Source organism: Chaetodon trifascialis, chromosome 2, assembly GCF_039877785.1.
Source record: "Chaetodon trifascialis isolate fChaTrf1 chromosome 2, fChaTrf1.hap1, whole genome shotgun sequence".
In the NCBI taxonomy this organism is placed as follows: domain Eukaryota; kingdom Metazoa; phylum Chordata; class Actinopteri; order Chaetodontiformes; family Chaetodontidae; genus Chaetodon; species Chaetodon trifascialis.
Genome location: NC_092057.1, coordinates 3,441,670 through 3,456,193, shown reverse-complemented (window position 1 = coordinate 3,456,193; position 14,524 = coordinate 3,441,670). Strand labels below are relative to the sequence as shown.

General features: G+C 45.5%; 1 protein-coding gene across 1 annotated transcript in view; it reads left to right on the top strand.

Moving 5' to 3' along the window:
• The window catches only part of fhdc1 (FH2 domain containing 1), a 31,651-nt gene extending 18,895 nt beyond the window's left edge, over positions 1 to 12,756 (top strand). The window contains exons 5-12 of the mRNA XM_070973473.1: positions 29 to 114; positions 782 to 882; positions 2,101 to 2,171; positions 3,065 to 3,172; positions 3,869 to 3,939; positions 4,647 to 4,764; positions 6,190 to 6,354; positions 6,973 to 12,756. Of these exons, the coding sequence (XP_070829574.1) occupies positions 29 to 114; positions 782 to 882; positions 2,101 to 2,171; positions 3,065 to 3,172; positions 3,869 to 3,939; positions 4,647 to 4,764; positions 6,190 to 6,354; positions 6,973 to 9,138 (2,886 nt within the window). The 3' untranslated portion in view covers positions 9,139 to 12,756. The remainder of the gene's footprint in view (positions 1 to 28; positions 115 to 781; positions 883 to 2,100; positions 2,172 to 3,064; positions 3,173 to 3,868; positions 3,940 to 4,646; positions 4,765 to 6,189; positions 6,355 to 6,972) is intronic.
• The last annotated feature ends 1,768 nt before the right edge of the window (positions 12,757 to 14,524 follow it).

Genomic DNA, 14,524 nt, shown 5'->3' with positions numbered 1-14,524 from the left:
GCTTCCTCCTCCTCTATTTTCCCAACAGATCAAGAAACTGCAGGCGTTTAAAGGAGACCCAGACAAGCTGACACTGGTCGACTCCTTTATGTACCTCTTGATCCAGGTGCCTCGGTAAGTAGATTTCAGGGGTGTGTACACGGTGGACTTTCAGTCAAAGGGAAATGTGAAGTCACTTGTTTGACAGTCAGTGAAAGAGGAAAGGGTTTGTTCTGTCCAGAGTTTTATAGTTTTGTGAGGATAAATTTGCATTTTGTGAGGATTTTCCACCAGCTACAGTCTCCTCATTCATGTGTTCGTATAAGTGTTGTGTTTGTATGCATTCACTTTCCTGGGACAGTGCACGTTAATCAGCAGTTTAAAATGTAATGTGCCAGAGTTTGTGAAGACAGAGTAACAGCAGTCTGTTGCCAAAGAGTTAAAATCTTTATGAAAACATTAAAGTAGTATTTATGTAATGAAAGTGATGCAATCATAACTATGTGTAGAATAGAGAAGTAATGCAATGATTGGTATGAAAAACACTTCTCTCAGAGAGTATTCATTGAAGTAATTTTAAATGAGTCATGAGTATCTGGAGGTGCATCCATCAGCTCCCACTGCCAAAATAAAGATATATAATGCATGTATGTATAATTATCACTCCTCCTCGTCCTTCATCCTGGACATTCAACAGTGAAAATAATGTTTAGGCTTCTCTCTTCTCTTCTCTGTCTTATCACAACCTACAGAATGAGATCGAGATCGCAGATTTAACCGATCTCCTCTTCGTCTCTGACAGGTTTGAGCTTCGGATCGAGGCCATCGTCCTCCGAGAAGAGTTCTTCCCTTCCTGCGCTGTCATGAGCCACGAGATCGATACCATCCGTGTCGCCACTAAAGGTAATAACACAAGGCCTCTGCTAGCTACGCACACACGCACACACACACATGCTCAGACAGGTGACCCAGATATCTGATCTGTCAGCGGTTCTGAACAAAGTAGGAACGTGTCACCTGAGGATCAGTGACATGGGGACGGAGTGAAAAGCTAAGGCTATATGTAAATGATCCTTTTTTAAAATTATGATATTTAATATAGAAGTTTGGAAAAATTGGCATCATTTTTGTTAATGATCATGCTGAGCTGCTACAGAGTAGGAGTAACAGAAAGTTTTGTTGTTTTCCTGTAAGATTTACCTTAAACGTGTCCTAACAACAGCCATGCTAAGAAGACTGCAGTCCAGTGGTGTCTTGAGCTAAATGCTAAGATTAGCATTCTAACATGCTAACAACATGCTTATGTTTACCAGAGATAAGTTCTACTATGTTAACCATTAGTTCATCATTTTAGCATGCTAGCATAATTAGAAATAAACACAAAGTACAGCTGAGGCTAATGGGAATGTTTGCAGATTTTTGACAAACCAAAGAACTGGACCGATGATGGCACTACATGAAAAGTTTGGCTTTGACCAGAGTTGTTACAACTCATCCTGAGGAGGATGTGAGTTTCTGCAGCAAAGTTCAAGGAAATCCATCCAGTAGTCTCAGTCTGGAGCAAAGGAGCGACCAACTGACTGAGCAACACTTCCATCCCATAAGCTACACCGCTAACATGCTAACATGGCTAAAAATGTGTTGTGCTGCTGTGAAACAACACACAGGAGTGCAGGAACTGACCAAGGAACTGTGAAAATATCATGAACTGAGCTTTTCTTGCATCCTTCACTTGAGCCGGTGTCATTTTAGCTGAGTCACACTTGCCTCTCCGTGCTTTATTGGATTCCTTTAAACCCTCCCGTACAGCACTGTGACCTTTCCACTGCATTGCAGAGCTATCAGTTAAACACTGTGCGGGACAAGTTAAGTAGAACTTCTAATGACACCGTGAAATGAATGCTTCCAGCAGTATTTCACATTTACCGTCACTGTGAGTATTAAGAGGACACTTGGTCAAAATACAAAAATAAATTTCAGTCACTTCCTGTGAATCTGCTGTAATTGTTACCGCTGATTGTTCTGGGCAGTGGTGGTAAATGAAGGTGAAGTAGTGCTTAATGCACTGATGGTATCTGCTCTGGATTCTCTAACTGAGTTTCTATTGATCTCGTCCTATAGAGCTGATGAGCTGCGAGGAGCTTCATGCCATTCTGCATCTGGTGCTGCAGGCCGGAAACATCATGAACGCTGTAAGTCCACAGTCGTGTTCACTTAATGCATTAACATCGCTCTCATATGTCTGGGTTACAGGATTAGGCTGCCATGATTTGACCTGTTTTAAAAGATACCATGAAAGGACCAAAACTGACAATGCAATACTCTCTGGCTTCCCTGCTCTGTCTGTGGCACCAAAACCCATTCATTCCTGCGGAGGACAAAAGTCTTTGAAAGCATTTGGTTGGGACATTTAGCTTGGCTTAACTTACCTTATCTTATCTTAGTTTAGCTTATCTTACCTTAGCTTAGTGTAAAGAAAAATTGCTAGCCATACGATGACCAGACATCGTGATTCAGCCAGGATTGTCCCAGTTTCAATATCTGAAAAACACTAAAATGATACCTTACCCAGTATAACAACACAAACAAAGCATCACTTGACTGAATTCAGCACTGATTTGTCTATGTATCTGTCAATCAATCAATGTGTCGATGAGACAATGAGTCATTTGTGGTTGTGGTCGAACCTGTCCGTATGCTAACGGTTAGCTGTCGTGCCAAACAGATAGAGCTCTAAGAGGCTTTCTCCTTCCTTCGTTAAGTACCCAGTAACAAAAATGCTGCGTTCATGGTATCCATGGTGTTGAAAGGTGCGCTTGGTGTTAATGATGCTGTTGCCCCCTGCCTGCAGTCTCCATGCTAAACTAAGCTAATTGGCTACTTGCTTTAGCTTCATACTTGGTGGACAGACAAAAGGCTGTTACTGATCTTCTTACATAGGCTAAACTTGTTGGAAGGATCAGTTCATTAGCGGTTTCAGTCTTTTCATAGGATTTGTTGTCAATAATGCAGATCACCGACTTTATCCTCCAACATTTTGACATGTTTCTGTGAGGTTTTTCATTGGTCCCTTTCTGGCTCTCAGGGCGGCTACGCAGGCAACGCCGTGGGCTTCAAGCTGTCGTCCCTCCTCTCACTGGCCGACACCAAGGCCAACAAGCCGGGGATGAACCTGCTGCACTTTGTCGCCATGGTCAGTGAACGCCTCAGTGATACAGGATGATGCACACAGCACCACGAAGGCCTGTACTTTCTTATGTAATCCAATACTACGCAGCAAAGTGGGGCTTTAGGAATTACAGTGGAGTTCAATCAGCACTTCTCTGACAGGATGTCAGTATAAAATTTGATGCTGAAAGCTTCATACGGCTTCTGTTTGTTGCAGGGTTGCATCAAGTCAAACCGCAACTATATACACTGCTATAATAATAATACATATTTTTGAAGCCATTAATGTGTATATTTTGGGATTGTTTTCACCTGTGAAGACATTAATGTACTAAATGCATGCATGAAGTAATGTACTGTACTATGGAAAGTCTTTTGGAGACAACTAGACCCTGATTTCATCACATGTCCTATTGAGAGTCTGTTAAACCACACCAAACCTCAAATAAAAAAATAAACTCTAAAGTGGGACACATTTCATTTGTCAGCCACAAAGAGTTAGATTTATATAAATCTTTCTCAGCAGTGAGCAAACAGCATCCAAATCCTCGTCCTGCAGGAGGGCTGGTGGACAGCAGATGGTGACAGGATGCAGAAAAGAGCCAAGAGAGGCTGGCCAAGCACTTACATAACCCAACTTAGTTGTCCTTCACGCTGCAATGATGCCACTGTATTGTAAACAGCGACAAACTATTTACTTATGTGATGCGTCTCTCCGCAGGAGGCAAAGAAAAAAGACGAGAAGCTGCTCAAGTTTCCAGAGAAACTTCAGGACGTGCAGAGCGCAGCCAGGTAAAGTGTCCCTGGTGTTTTTAGACGAACCTGAACCAGTTTTCCCTCAAAGAAAGCGATGCATCAGCTTTGTGTCTGTGCCTTTTTTAACAGAAGGTTAGCGGTTAACACTGGAAACAGGTGCTTTGTAGCAGTGTTTAAAAGCTGTGATTGGCTGGCTGAACCACCGGCCCTGCATTCATCACTGCACTCTTCCATCTTCATGCTTCAACAGCTATAATCACTCCAAAATCCACAAGTTCAGACTCCTTTTAATGTTTCTCTCATCATAAATATTCCATAAAATCCAAGTGGTTTTAGCATATTAATTTACCGCTGAATCGACAACCACATCCAGCCTCATTACCCAAGCTGACGTCTGACTTAAGTGCAGGACTTTGAGAGTCCTTTTCAGAGCGCAGCGTGATGCTGGTGGCTGTCAGGCTCTGTCAGCCTCACAAGGTCATCTCTGTGTGCAGTCAGTACAGCTCCTGCACCGCAGAGCCGAGATTACTCCTCCCTCCCCTCCTCAGGATGCGTGAATGCATTTTCTCAGAGTGGTCTTTAACGGATGACAGTCTGACGCTGCCTTCAGCAAAATCCTGGCAAATATTGTCACTCTAAGCAGTGTTATGAGGACAATTTACAGCCGCTAATGTGACTATTTTCAATGCAACCACCAAAGCTGTCTCTAAGCACGTTGTGTTCCTGCTGCTGTTTTTCTGCAGAATCTCAGTGGAAAACATCGAGGTGGAGTTTTCCTCCTTGTATGTCCGGATTAAAACCCTGGAAGAGAAGGTTCAAGGAGATCAGGAGCTACTGCGGCAGCTGGAGCCCTTTCTGCAGGTGAAGCAGCAGCAGTGGTTACGTAATACAGTACATGCACAGACACACACAGAAAGTTGGATCCAGGCCGCTGTACGTTTCAGGCGCTGCTGACTCAAGTGCTGTGGATAATCAATCAATCAATCAATCAATCAAACTTTATTTCTATAGCACCTTTCATACATAAAAATGCAGCACAAGGTGCTTGACAAAAGATAAAAACATAACGCAGCAATATAAAAGCAACTACCCCTCCCAACACACCCGCAGACATACGTCATGCACACACCCACCCGCACACAACCACACACATACACATAACCACACACACCCACCCCAACAAAAATGGCAGGGCACTGAGGCATCATGAGAGGAAAAAACCACCTACGGGGAGCTCATCCGCACTGCGAAGGATCACCGGGCCGTGGCCACAAGGAGCGCCGCCACAACGGAGACCCCCAACACAGACAAACCGGGGTGGACTCCACACGTAGTGCAGAGCCCCCCAGTCCTCTGCGCCTGAGGGGTCCCCAGGACGACGCCCCGGCGGGCAGACCAGGCACCCGTCCCAGTGCGGAGGCCCCCCATGAGGAAGCACTGGAGCTAAAACCTAAAAGACAATAGAATTAAATGACCTAGAACCTAAAAGACAATAAAATAAAGGACCTAAAACCTAAAATTGAATATAATAAAAGGACCTAAGAGCTAAAAGACAAAGTACTGAGATAAAACATGTCTAAGTTAAAAGAGTATAAGAAATCAATTGAAAGCTAAACTAAAAAGGTGAGTCTTGAGCCTTCTTTTAAAAATATCAACAGGCTCTGCAGTCCTGATGCACTCTGGCAGGCTGTTCCAAAGCTTTGGACCATAATGGCTGAATGCTGCTTCCCCGTGGGCTTTGGTCCGAACCCTTGGAACAATCAAAAGGCCGGTGCCAGAGGACCTCAGGATCCGCGAGGGCTGGTATGATAAAAACAGGTCAGATAAATAAGATGGCCCAAGACCGTTAAGACACTTAAAAACTAATAAAAGCACCTTAAAGTCGATCCTGAAACACACGGGGAGCCAATGCAGCGATTCTAAAACCGGTGTAATATGCTCCCGCCCTCTGGTCCTCGTCAGCACACGTGCGGCTGAGTTCTGTAGTAATTGTAAGTTATAGATAGTCTTTTTGGGAAGACCAGAGAGCAGGGCATTACAATAATCTAGACGGCAGGAGATAAAAGCATGCATCAGCACCTCCGTGTTAGCCTGAGAGAGAAACGGGCGGACTCTGGCTATATTTTTAAGATGGTAAAAACCAATCTTTGTTATATTTTTAATATGAGGAATAAAACTAAGCTCAGAGTCTAAAATGACGCCCAGGTTCTTAACAGATTGTGATGGTGTAAATGACACTCATAAAAGTGTATAGCATTTCATATATAAAATATGTGTGTGTGTCAGAGTGCAGCACGGACGCTTCAGGACCTGAAGAGACGCAGGCTGGATCTGCGTAAAGAGGGGAACGCTCTCATCGACTTCTTTTGTGAAGACAAAGATACCTTTAAGCTGGACGAGTGCTTCCGCATCTTTCAGGACTTCTGCATCAAGTTCAAGAAAGCCGTCAAGGTCAGTTTCATTCTGGTTCATGGCAGCTTTTCATAGTTTTGGGCCTCGTTCTCAGGGGTAATAATAACATTGCACTCTTGCTAATAGCTGAGATCTGAGAAAACCTTTTTAAAAGAAAGTCAGACTGGACAGCAAACACAAGGAGACGATTACACACTACATTAAACTGTTGTAAACATTCGTCACAGCGAACAGAAGTCCAGCTGCAGCTTTCAACTTCAGCTTTAACTTTATTTCAAATTGCTAACTAAAAGCACACAGGTTTAATTTCAAATGACGTGGTTTGAATGTTGGCTAAAGTGTCTTATTGTAGCTTTCCCAGTCTGACTTAGTGGGAAAGATGTTCATGGATTGTTAGATTAACGGAGACCAGCAGTTATTTGTTCCATGGAGGGTGAACGACGCAGCGAAGGCCGACTGCTCCCTTGTGTTTCAGTGTTTCACACTATGCGTTGAAAATGGACTGTGTAGACAAACAGGAAACCCAGTTGAACCATTTCACTAATCATAACTCTTATAGGCTTTCCTGAAGTCTTCTCGTCTGATTTGATATCACCATAACCTGTTTGCACCCGTGTCCCCCCTCTCAACGTTTCTCCACCTTCCTCTTTTTCTCAGGACAACGTGGACCGTGAGCTGAAGGAAGCAGCCAGACAGCGCCGCCTGAGAGAGCTGGAGGAAAAGCGTTTTGCTTGGTCGGGTGCAGATCAGAGCGGCGTATTCGGTCGCAGCAGCAGCGAGAACGACGTGGAGACGCTCACCAAGGAGGGCCTGCTGGACTTCTTCCAGCAGAGGTCTCAGAGTCCACACAGCCCGCTGGGACGCTCGGCCAGCGCCCGCCGCCACCGGCACACCATGACCTCCATAGCGGACCGAGAACTCCGAGGATACCTGGAGCTGTTCGGGGGGGCTGGGAGTCCCACCGACTATTCCAAGTTCAACAGCCTACCTCGGTCGGGCCGCGCCGTGCAGCGGAAGACGACCCCCTGGATCTTAGCCCAGGACGACAACCGTGAGCTGGGCTGCGACAGACAGGTGACGTCTCCACATGCAGAAACTGAGCCCATCAGCCCCCTGGCCAGGTTCTCCTCCTCTGGGCTGAATGATAACGATCCATACAACAACAACAACAACAGCGTTTACTCGTCTGTGTCAGAGGGCAGCGCTCTGCCTCGTTCCTTCTGTGTCTTTCAGAAGCCCGCCCTTCTTCCCAGCCCAACAATCACCGGCCACATGAATGTCAGTGTGGAGACGCACACTTTAGTTCGAGGTCCTCAAGCTTTTGACCTACCAAGCCCAAACAATAACAGCAATCACATGCACTTTGTCAACCAGGGGGACGTGGTGGTGACTGATCTGGAAAAGGAGAGACGCTCACCTCCCACTAGTCTGGACAACCTTAAAGTTGTAGAAAGAGGAGCAGATCCCAAGGCAGCCTGGGAAGGGAAATTAGACCCTCCCACAGAGGCAGGGGTCTCTCCTGAGAGAGAGAAAGAAGAGGACAACAGTACAGTTTCATCAACAACCTGTGATACTCCCCTCCCACTCGACACCTCTGTGTCCAATAAGAAACCAATGTTTTATATACTAGACTGCACAGAAACTGACTGCTCCGTCACCTTGGATTACTCTGAGGTTGAAAGCTCATCTCTAACCAAAGAGGGACTTTTCAGAACGACTGACTGCAGCAAAGATCAGGAGAGCCAACAAGATCCGAGCTCTCTGTCCTCTAATTTGGAGTCCATGTCTCCCAACGACCAGTCTGTTTCAACCAGTGAGCTTTCAGTGCCAAAATCTGTGGACGCATCGTCCATGACTCCGTCTGCCACCACAGAGGAGTGGGACACAGAGAGCTGTGACACCGCTGAGGGGAAGCAAGGTGCAGAGAAAGACGCACAGAGAAGCAGCAGGAAGCCCTCGCACACGAAGAGCAAAGCTAACAAAGCGGCGAAGTCCAGCGGAGGTCGTGGCGTGCGGACGCTGACCAGCAGCGAGAGCCAGGGCATGCGCAAAGTTGTGCCCATTAGCAAGCTTACGAGGACGGGGAGCAGCAAGAGAGCAGAGGTGCATGACAGCGGAGAGTCACGCCGGGCTCTTCGAGACCAGAGCACCCCAGCGAGAGGAAGGACTGAGAAGACCACGAGGCCCCTCCGACACTCCAGTCTGCCTCCCGACGAGTCGAAAGCTCAGAGGGGAAACAGCCTCACAGGCGGCGTCTCCCGATGGGCTCGTGATTCGACCCCGAGAAAGGCCTCCATCCACAAGCCGAGCGCCAAACCCCTGAGGAACATCCCCAAGCCCGCGCCCGAGGAGAAGATGTGCCGCTCCACCATGAGAGCCCTGGCACAGGCCCAAGCTCAGGCTCAGGCTGCAGCCTCCTCTGAGAACAGCAGCTCGCACACACTCGTCACGAAAAACCCCTCAGACGTCCCCAGCTTTGCCCGCAACACCGTATCTTCGTCTTCCAGGACCAAGAAGGAGCTGGGCCCCCCGTCGGTCCCCTCCACCCCGTCTCGCAGCCCCTCGCTCTTAGGTCGGCAAACCCCGGTGAAGCAGAGCAGGTTGTCACCCACAATTCAAGCCGCCGAGGAGCGGCCGCAGGGGACGAACCTGCGCCGGGTGCAAAGTGTGAAAGCGGCCAGTCGCAGCGCCTACCGCAGCGAGACCCCGCCGCCGCCTGCAACGCGAGAAGATATCCGTAAGACTAATAGCTTCTCTGAAAAGTCTGTCCCGTCTAGAGACTCGGTGACGTCCAGCAGAAGCGCTAAACCAAGCTGGAAATAAAACAAAACAGACACTTCCCGCCCGGGTTTGATGTAAATTGATATTGTTCGCCGTCCACAGAGCGGACTCGCGCTCTCACATCATGCAACAGACAGGAATCTGAAAAAAGAAGTTCTCTCACCTCCAGTAGCTGACTCTGGATCAGGTTTATGAATCGCAAAGAACAAGATGCAATGAACTGGGGGGGGGTGGGGGTGGGGGGGTCATTAACTAACCTGACAAACGGCAAATGGGTGTTTTTCCACAGGAGCCTCTTTGCCTGCTTAGCTGTCTTAGCTGCTACCGTCTGTGATGATGTTCAACACTACTGACTTTATGATGCTGCTAATTAGCTCCGACAATTTGAGACCGAGTTTCAGTGTCTTTTCATTCAGGGTCACGAGTTGTTTGTACCTTACCTTGCTGCTGTTACGGTGTCTTTTAGTTTCGTTGCATCCTCCTGTAGAGTGTCGCTCCGTTTATGTTTTTTTTTTTTTGTTCCTTTGCTTGATACCTCAGAGAGATCGCAGTGGCCTTGTACCAGCAGAAGAAGTAGATTATGTTCATTTGGCTCTGCATGATGAAATCAGATACTGTTGTTTCAACTGCAATGTCACTTTTTACAAATTCCTGGTATCTTAATATTACTACAATATATAAAGACACAGATTATAAGACAGTGTAAACCAACCGTGGTACTTGTGTACCTTGTGTACGTTTGTGTCAGTAGTTTGTAAATGTGTTAGAACTCCTCCATAACGTCATGGAGCAGACGTGCACGTAGGAGATGTTTCCTGTACGCTGTAGGCTAATGCACGATCGATGCTAACGCTTTGAGAGAAAAGCGCCGAACGCATCTGAAACAACGCAGAAATGATCATCAGTCACGTGATTATTTTGACAGTCTGGTCTAATTTTTCTACTGTGAATGTAGTCATGTCATTTCCTGCAGGCCTGCACCTTCATGACAAGGTTAAATAGCAACAATTCCTCTAACTGGTCATAATTCAGCCTGACTCCAGTTTGTGTCTCTCCTTTATTGCCGTTACATTTGAGTCATGAAGTTATATTCCGTCCCACACGGGGGAGCCGGAAAGTCCTTGCTGATTTTGTATGACACAATGTACTAAATAGACTTTTTTATATGGAAATATAAAATAACACACTATTACTGTCATCAATATGTCAAAAATAACAGACAAAGGTTACAGATTTATGTATTTGTGCAGCAGCTGCGGCTCCAAAGTTCACTTTTCTGTTAACGCACACTAACCCTTCTATCGTGTTCACGTTGAAACCATAAACCTCACAAAGTCGGACCTTGGGAACGTCGGTCCAACCCAACTCCTCCCGTCCACACGTCCCCTGTGTGTGTGTGTGCTGCCCGTTTCCGATAAAGGAAAGATTTTTAATCTGTTTCTTCAGCTCCTGCCAGTGTTTAATTCAAAGATGGCAGCCAGAAATTCAATATTTCCCAGCTCAGTTTGCACAATGTGAAACAGAATAAAAACGTTTTATTAGTTATATTTGTCCTCATTGATGCTGCATTGTATTGTTTGTATTGGGTTTCTTGTGTCGTTCAAAAAGAGCAATAGACTAAAATTATTTCCTAAAATCTTTTTTATCATAAAGCACATAAAAATCATAAATCTTTCTTCATCCAGATGCTTTGAGGAGTCTGATTAAACACATTTCTGCTCCGAGACTCGAGTGTAACGGTAATCCACGAGAGGCACAAGCAGACTAAATTCAGCCCTGTTGACCATTTCGCACCACTTGCCTTTCAGACTGCATTGTGCCATTGCCTTGACGGCAACAACACTCACAACTGTGCATTGCCTTAAAGCTTAATGTAGCCGATCACCAGTAGAAACTCCTCGTCTGTTGAAGGAGACTAGAAACTTTTCCTACATTCCATCACGCCGAGCTGAAGCAGTGACTCCGCTGGTTAGTGATTCACTTTGTACATAATGTAAAGACATAGTATTTTTCTGACTATCAACATGTTTACATAGCATTAAGAAATGAAGCCGAAGAGAGTGAATATTTTTCAAGTGGTCCGAGCAGCAGCGTCCGTATCTTCTGTGTTGAGAGCGCTGGCAGCGTGTTGACATGCTGTGGGTGTCTTCCTGTTCCTTGTAATGCAAATGAAGTTGATGAACCGATGACACAAAAGGCCCAGTGTGACATGCCACCGTGTGTGTGGCCTGCGCGAAGCCTGAAGTTTAGCTTTGACTCAAGTCAGGAGGGCTGCAGCTAATGACGAATATTTCCTTTGTTAATCATCAAGGTCCATTAAAAAGTCAGAAGATGGTGAAAATGAGGTGATGATCAACTGCAAATATACAGATTAAACCCTAAAATATTCACTTTACAGTCAGAGAAGAGTTTTAGTTGGTTTTCTCAGCACATCTGGAGCTTTAATGAGAGAGCTTTATTTAATTTCTTAGTAAAAAATGACTCCTGATCATTTTTCTGCTGAATGATGAATCAAATATTGAATTATTTGAGCTGGAAAGTCATGACTTTAAGCCTGGGAAAGCTTCCAGCTCCAGAAACTCACCTCCATCCAGCCTGAAATGAAGATCTCCTTCATTTGGAGCATGAAAATTCACCTTTGAAGCAGCAGTTTAACATAATTGAGAGCTCTGGAAAAAGCTAGTCAGTGGACCTTGAGGTAAGACGGTCAAACCGTTGGAGATCTATTAAAGTGTTTCCTCCTTTAAACTAACAACTCATAAACCCGATAAACAGAAAAATGTGTCTTCAGGGCAAATTGCACCAAATTTCTGGGTTCGACTGCAGGAAGGTTTAATTGTGGGGTCAGCTTTTGTTGATGCTTTTCTCCCATCCTGGACTCAGTTTTACACATCAGGTCCCGTCCCCCTGTGCTCTGTCTGTCCTCCTTTGTGTCTCCCACAATGCCCCCTGCTGCCACCTTTTTAACAGCCCTGAGCATCACAATGGCTGCCCTTTACATTACATCTGCCTGCTGCAGAAGAGCCGCTGTGGAATTTGAATACTTACTCGCCCTTTTTACCACAGCTTCCTTGTTAGCGAGTGGCTACCTTAGCAACAGTCCAACATAAATTACCATTACTTACTAAAAGGCCTGTAAATCCAAAAGGTCAATGCCGTCCACAGATTTTTGTCACATTTCGAGGTGTAGAAAAGCCTGAGCTGGTGTTGTTTCATGTCACCAGACCTGCTCACATCATGTGACTTTACATTATTTAGAGTGAGTCTTTTGTGGCTTTTTTAATTAAATGCAGATCTGCTGATTCTCTTGTTCTTTATTTCTCACCAAGTGATTGAATGCATCCTGTTCAGCGTGTCTTTCGTATGCTGGAAACCAATGACGACTTTTTGGTGTATTTTTTTTTTACTCTGTGATGAAAATCTTGCCGTGTCCGCTGTAGTTTTCACACCTGAGGCCGAGAGGAGCTCCACCGCTCCACCTGCTCCTTCACGATTTGAAGTCTCACGATGAAAAAGAAAAGACTGATCACACAATGTCGAGCAAACGATCATCTCTGATCAATAGACTGCAGGGCTGCAAAATTGTGACGTTACTCCGCTGCAGTTCATTTCTGATGATGACATCTGAGAAATAAATAAAATCACATGTTGCTGTGTAAACTGGAAACTTGGTGTTGGTGTTTCTTTAAACGTTTGGGTTGAATGGCTCCTGGACTTTGGCTAGTTTGGCTGGTTTATTGCATGATGTGGGAACTGCTAATCACTGCCAAATCGAACTGTAACGGCCACAGATCATAAGTCATCTGTAAACTTAAATGAATGTTTAAAATAAACTAAGTTATGTACTTGAATTACTGTTTTTTGGAAAAGTGAAATTTCTCGTTTACATTATTATCAACTGTGTACATGATTTGATTTTAAAGATGGGGATGGGAGCTAACTTATGTTGACCTACAGGCAGCAAAGCAGTGCAAAACGTCTTTTCATGGTGAACCTGCAGCATCTAACCACTAGAGAGCAGCAGAGGACGCCGAGTGTCTGCCGTCCTGTCAGTGACGTCTGTCCTCATCCAGTCTGTTGTCTGTTTGAGGGTTTATGCGGAGGTGTAGCTGCTGTATATACACGTCAGTTTCAATGATTTTGAATCTGTAAAGGCCTTTTTCTCTCCAGATGCAAACCAAAGCTGCCCAGAGAGGATCGTGCAATAGATGCTTGGAGAACACATATATTACACATAATGTAAACAATGGTTTTGTGCTCAGATTTGTCCACAGCGATGAACATGTTATCATTCAGGACAGAAAGCTGAGCACAGCTGCAGTCAGAGGACCTCCTGAGAGGCTGTCAACATAAAGTGAACGTCTGAAGAGTCTCCAGGTCGGGGTTGTCCAAGGAGGAGTGAATCCAGAGCACCTGGACTCAGCTTAAAAACTTTTCACTTCTCGACCAAAGGGCTTGTTCACTTCAGACTGACTGGTGGTCTTTAACCAAGCAGGATCAATGACAGCAACATAAAAACACTGTTCCTCGTGCTGCAAACATTTGGATCTGTTAGAAAGAAATTATTAGCGTAACATTCAACACACCAGCTTTAATGGGAGGAAGACTCACACAGGTCCGGCTTAGTTCTGCACTGACAGACTCAGTTTTGTTTGGCATGAGACGTCAAGCGGCTCGTGACTTGGCACGTTTATCTCTAGATCAAAGTTGCTGTAGCCATGTGCGAGGGATTATGCTCCTCTCAATCCCTCCTTATCCTGCAGCTCAACCTAACACCTGAAGAGTAGGATCTTTCCTTTCACTCTCCTACTGCTGCAGGCGGAGGTGGAGGTGGAGACGGGCCGTCTCATCGTCGCCTGTCATCCACAGCTGGTGAAACTAAGGTCTCTTAGTTTGGGATTCATTTTGATGGATGTAAGAGACGCCGAAGGATGTTCTCCTGCTTTAATATGGATCAGACCGCGGCCTGGACAGGAAGGAGGTCTCAGCAACACCATTCCTAGAAAGAGTGAGTCACAACGCCTGTTTTATGAGCCATTTGCAGCGCACATTTAGCACAGTAGTGAATTCTGGGAGTCAGAAATGAGAAGCACATTTTCTTCTGGTGGATTTAGAGTCTTCCCACACTGAACGTTTGCATGTTTGCGGCCAGTTTTCTCTGGCATCGAGCATTGAGATGATGTAAAATGAAAAGAAGCTCCAAAAACAAGACTGTGACCTTTTTTTAGTCTTTATTTTATCGTGCAGTCTTGAGGTCATGTGAGGTCATTCCTCAGAGATGGTTTACTCTCGCTGCCCGTCACTTTAAAGGACAAGACCTCGCTGATAATTTGTCTAACTTTGACCTTTAACAAATGCTGTGGATCCACAGACATGAATGTGCCTCTGCAGCACATAACACAGACTGGTTCTACTACGGCCACGGGGG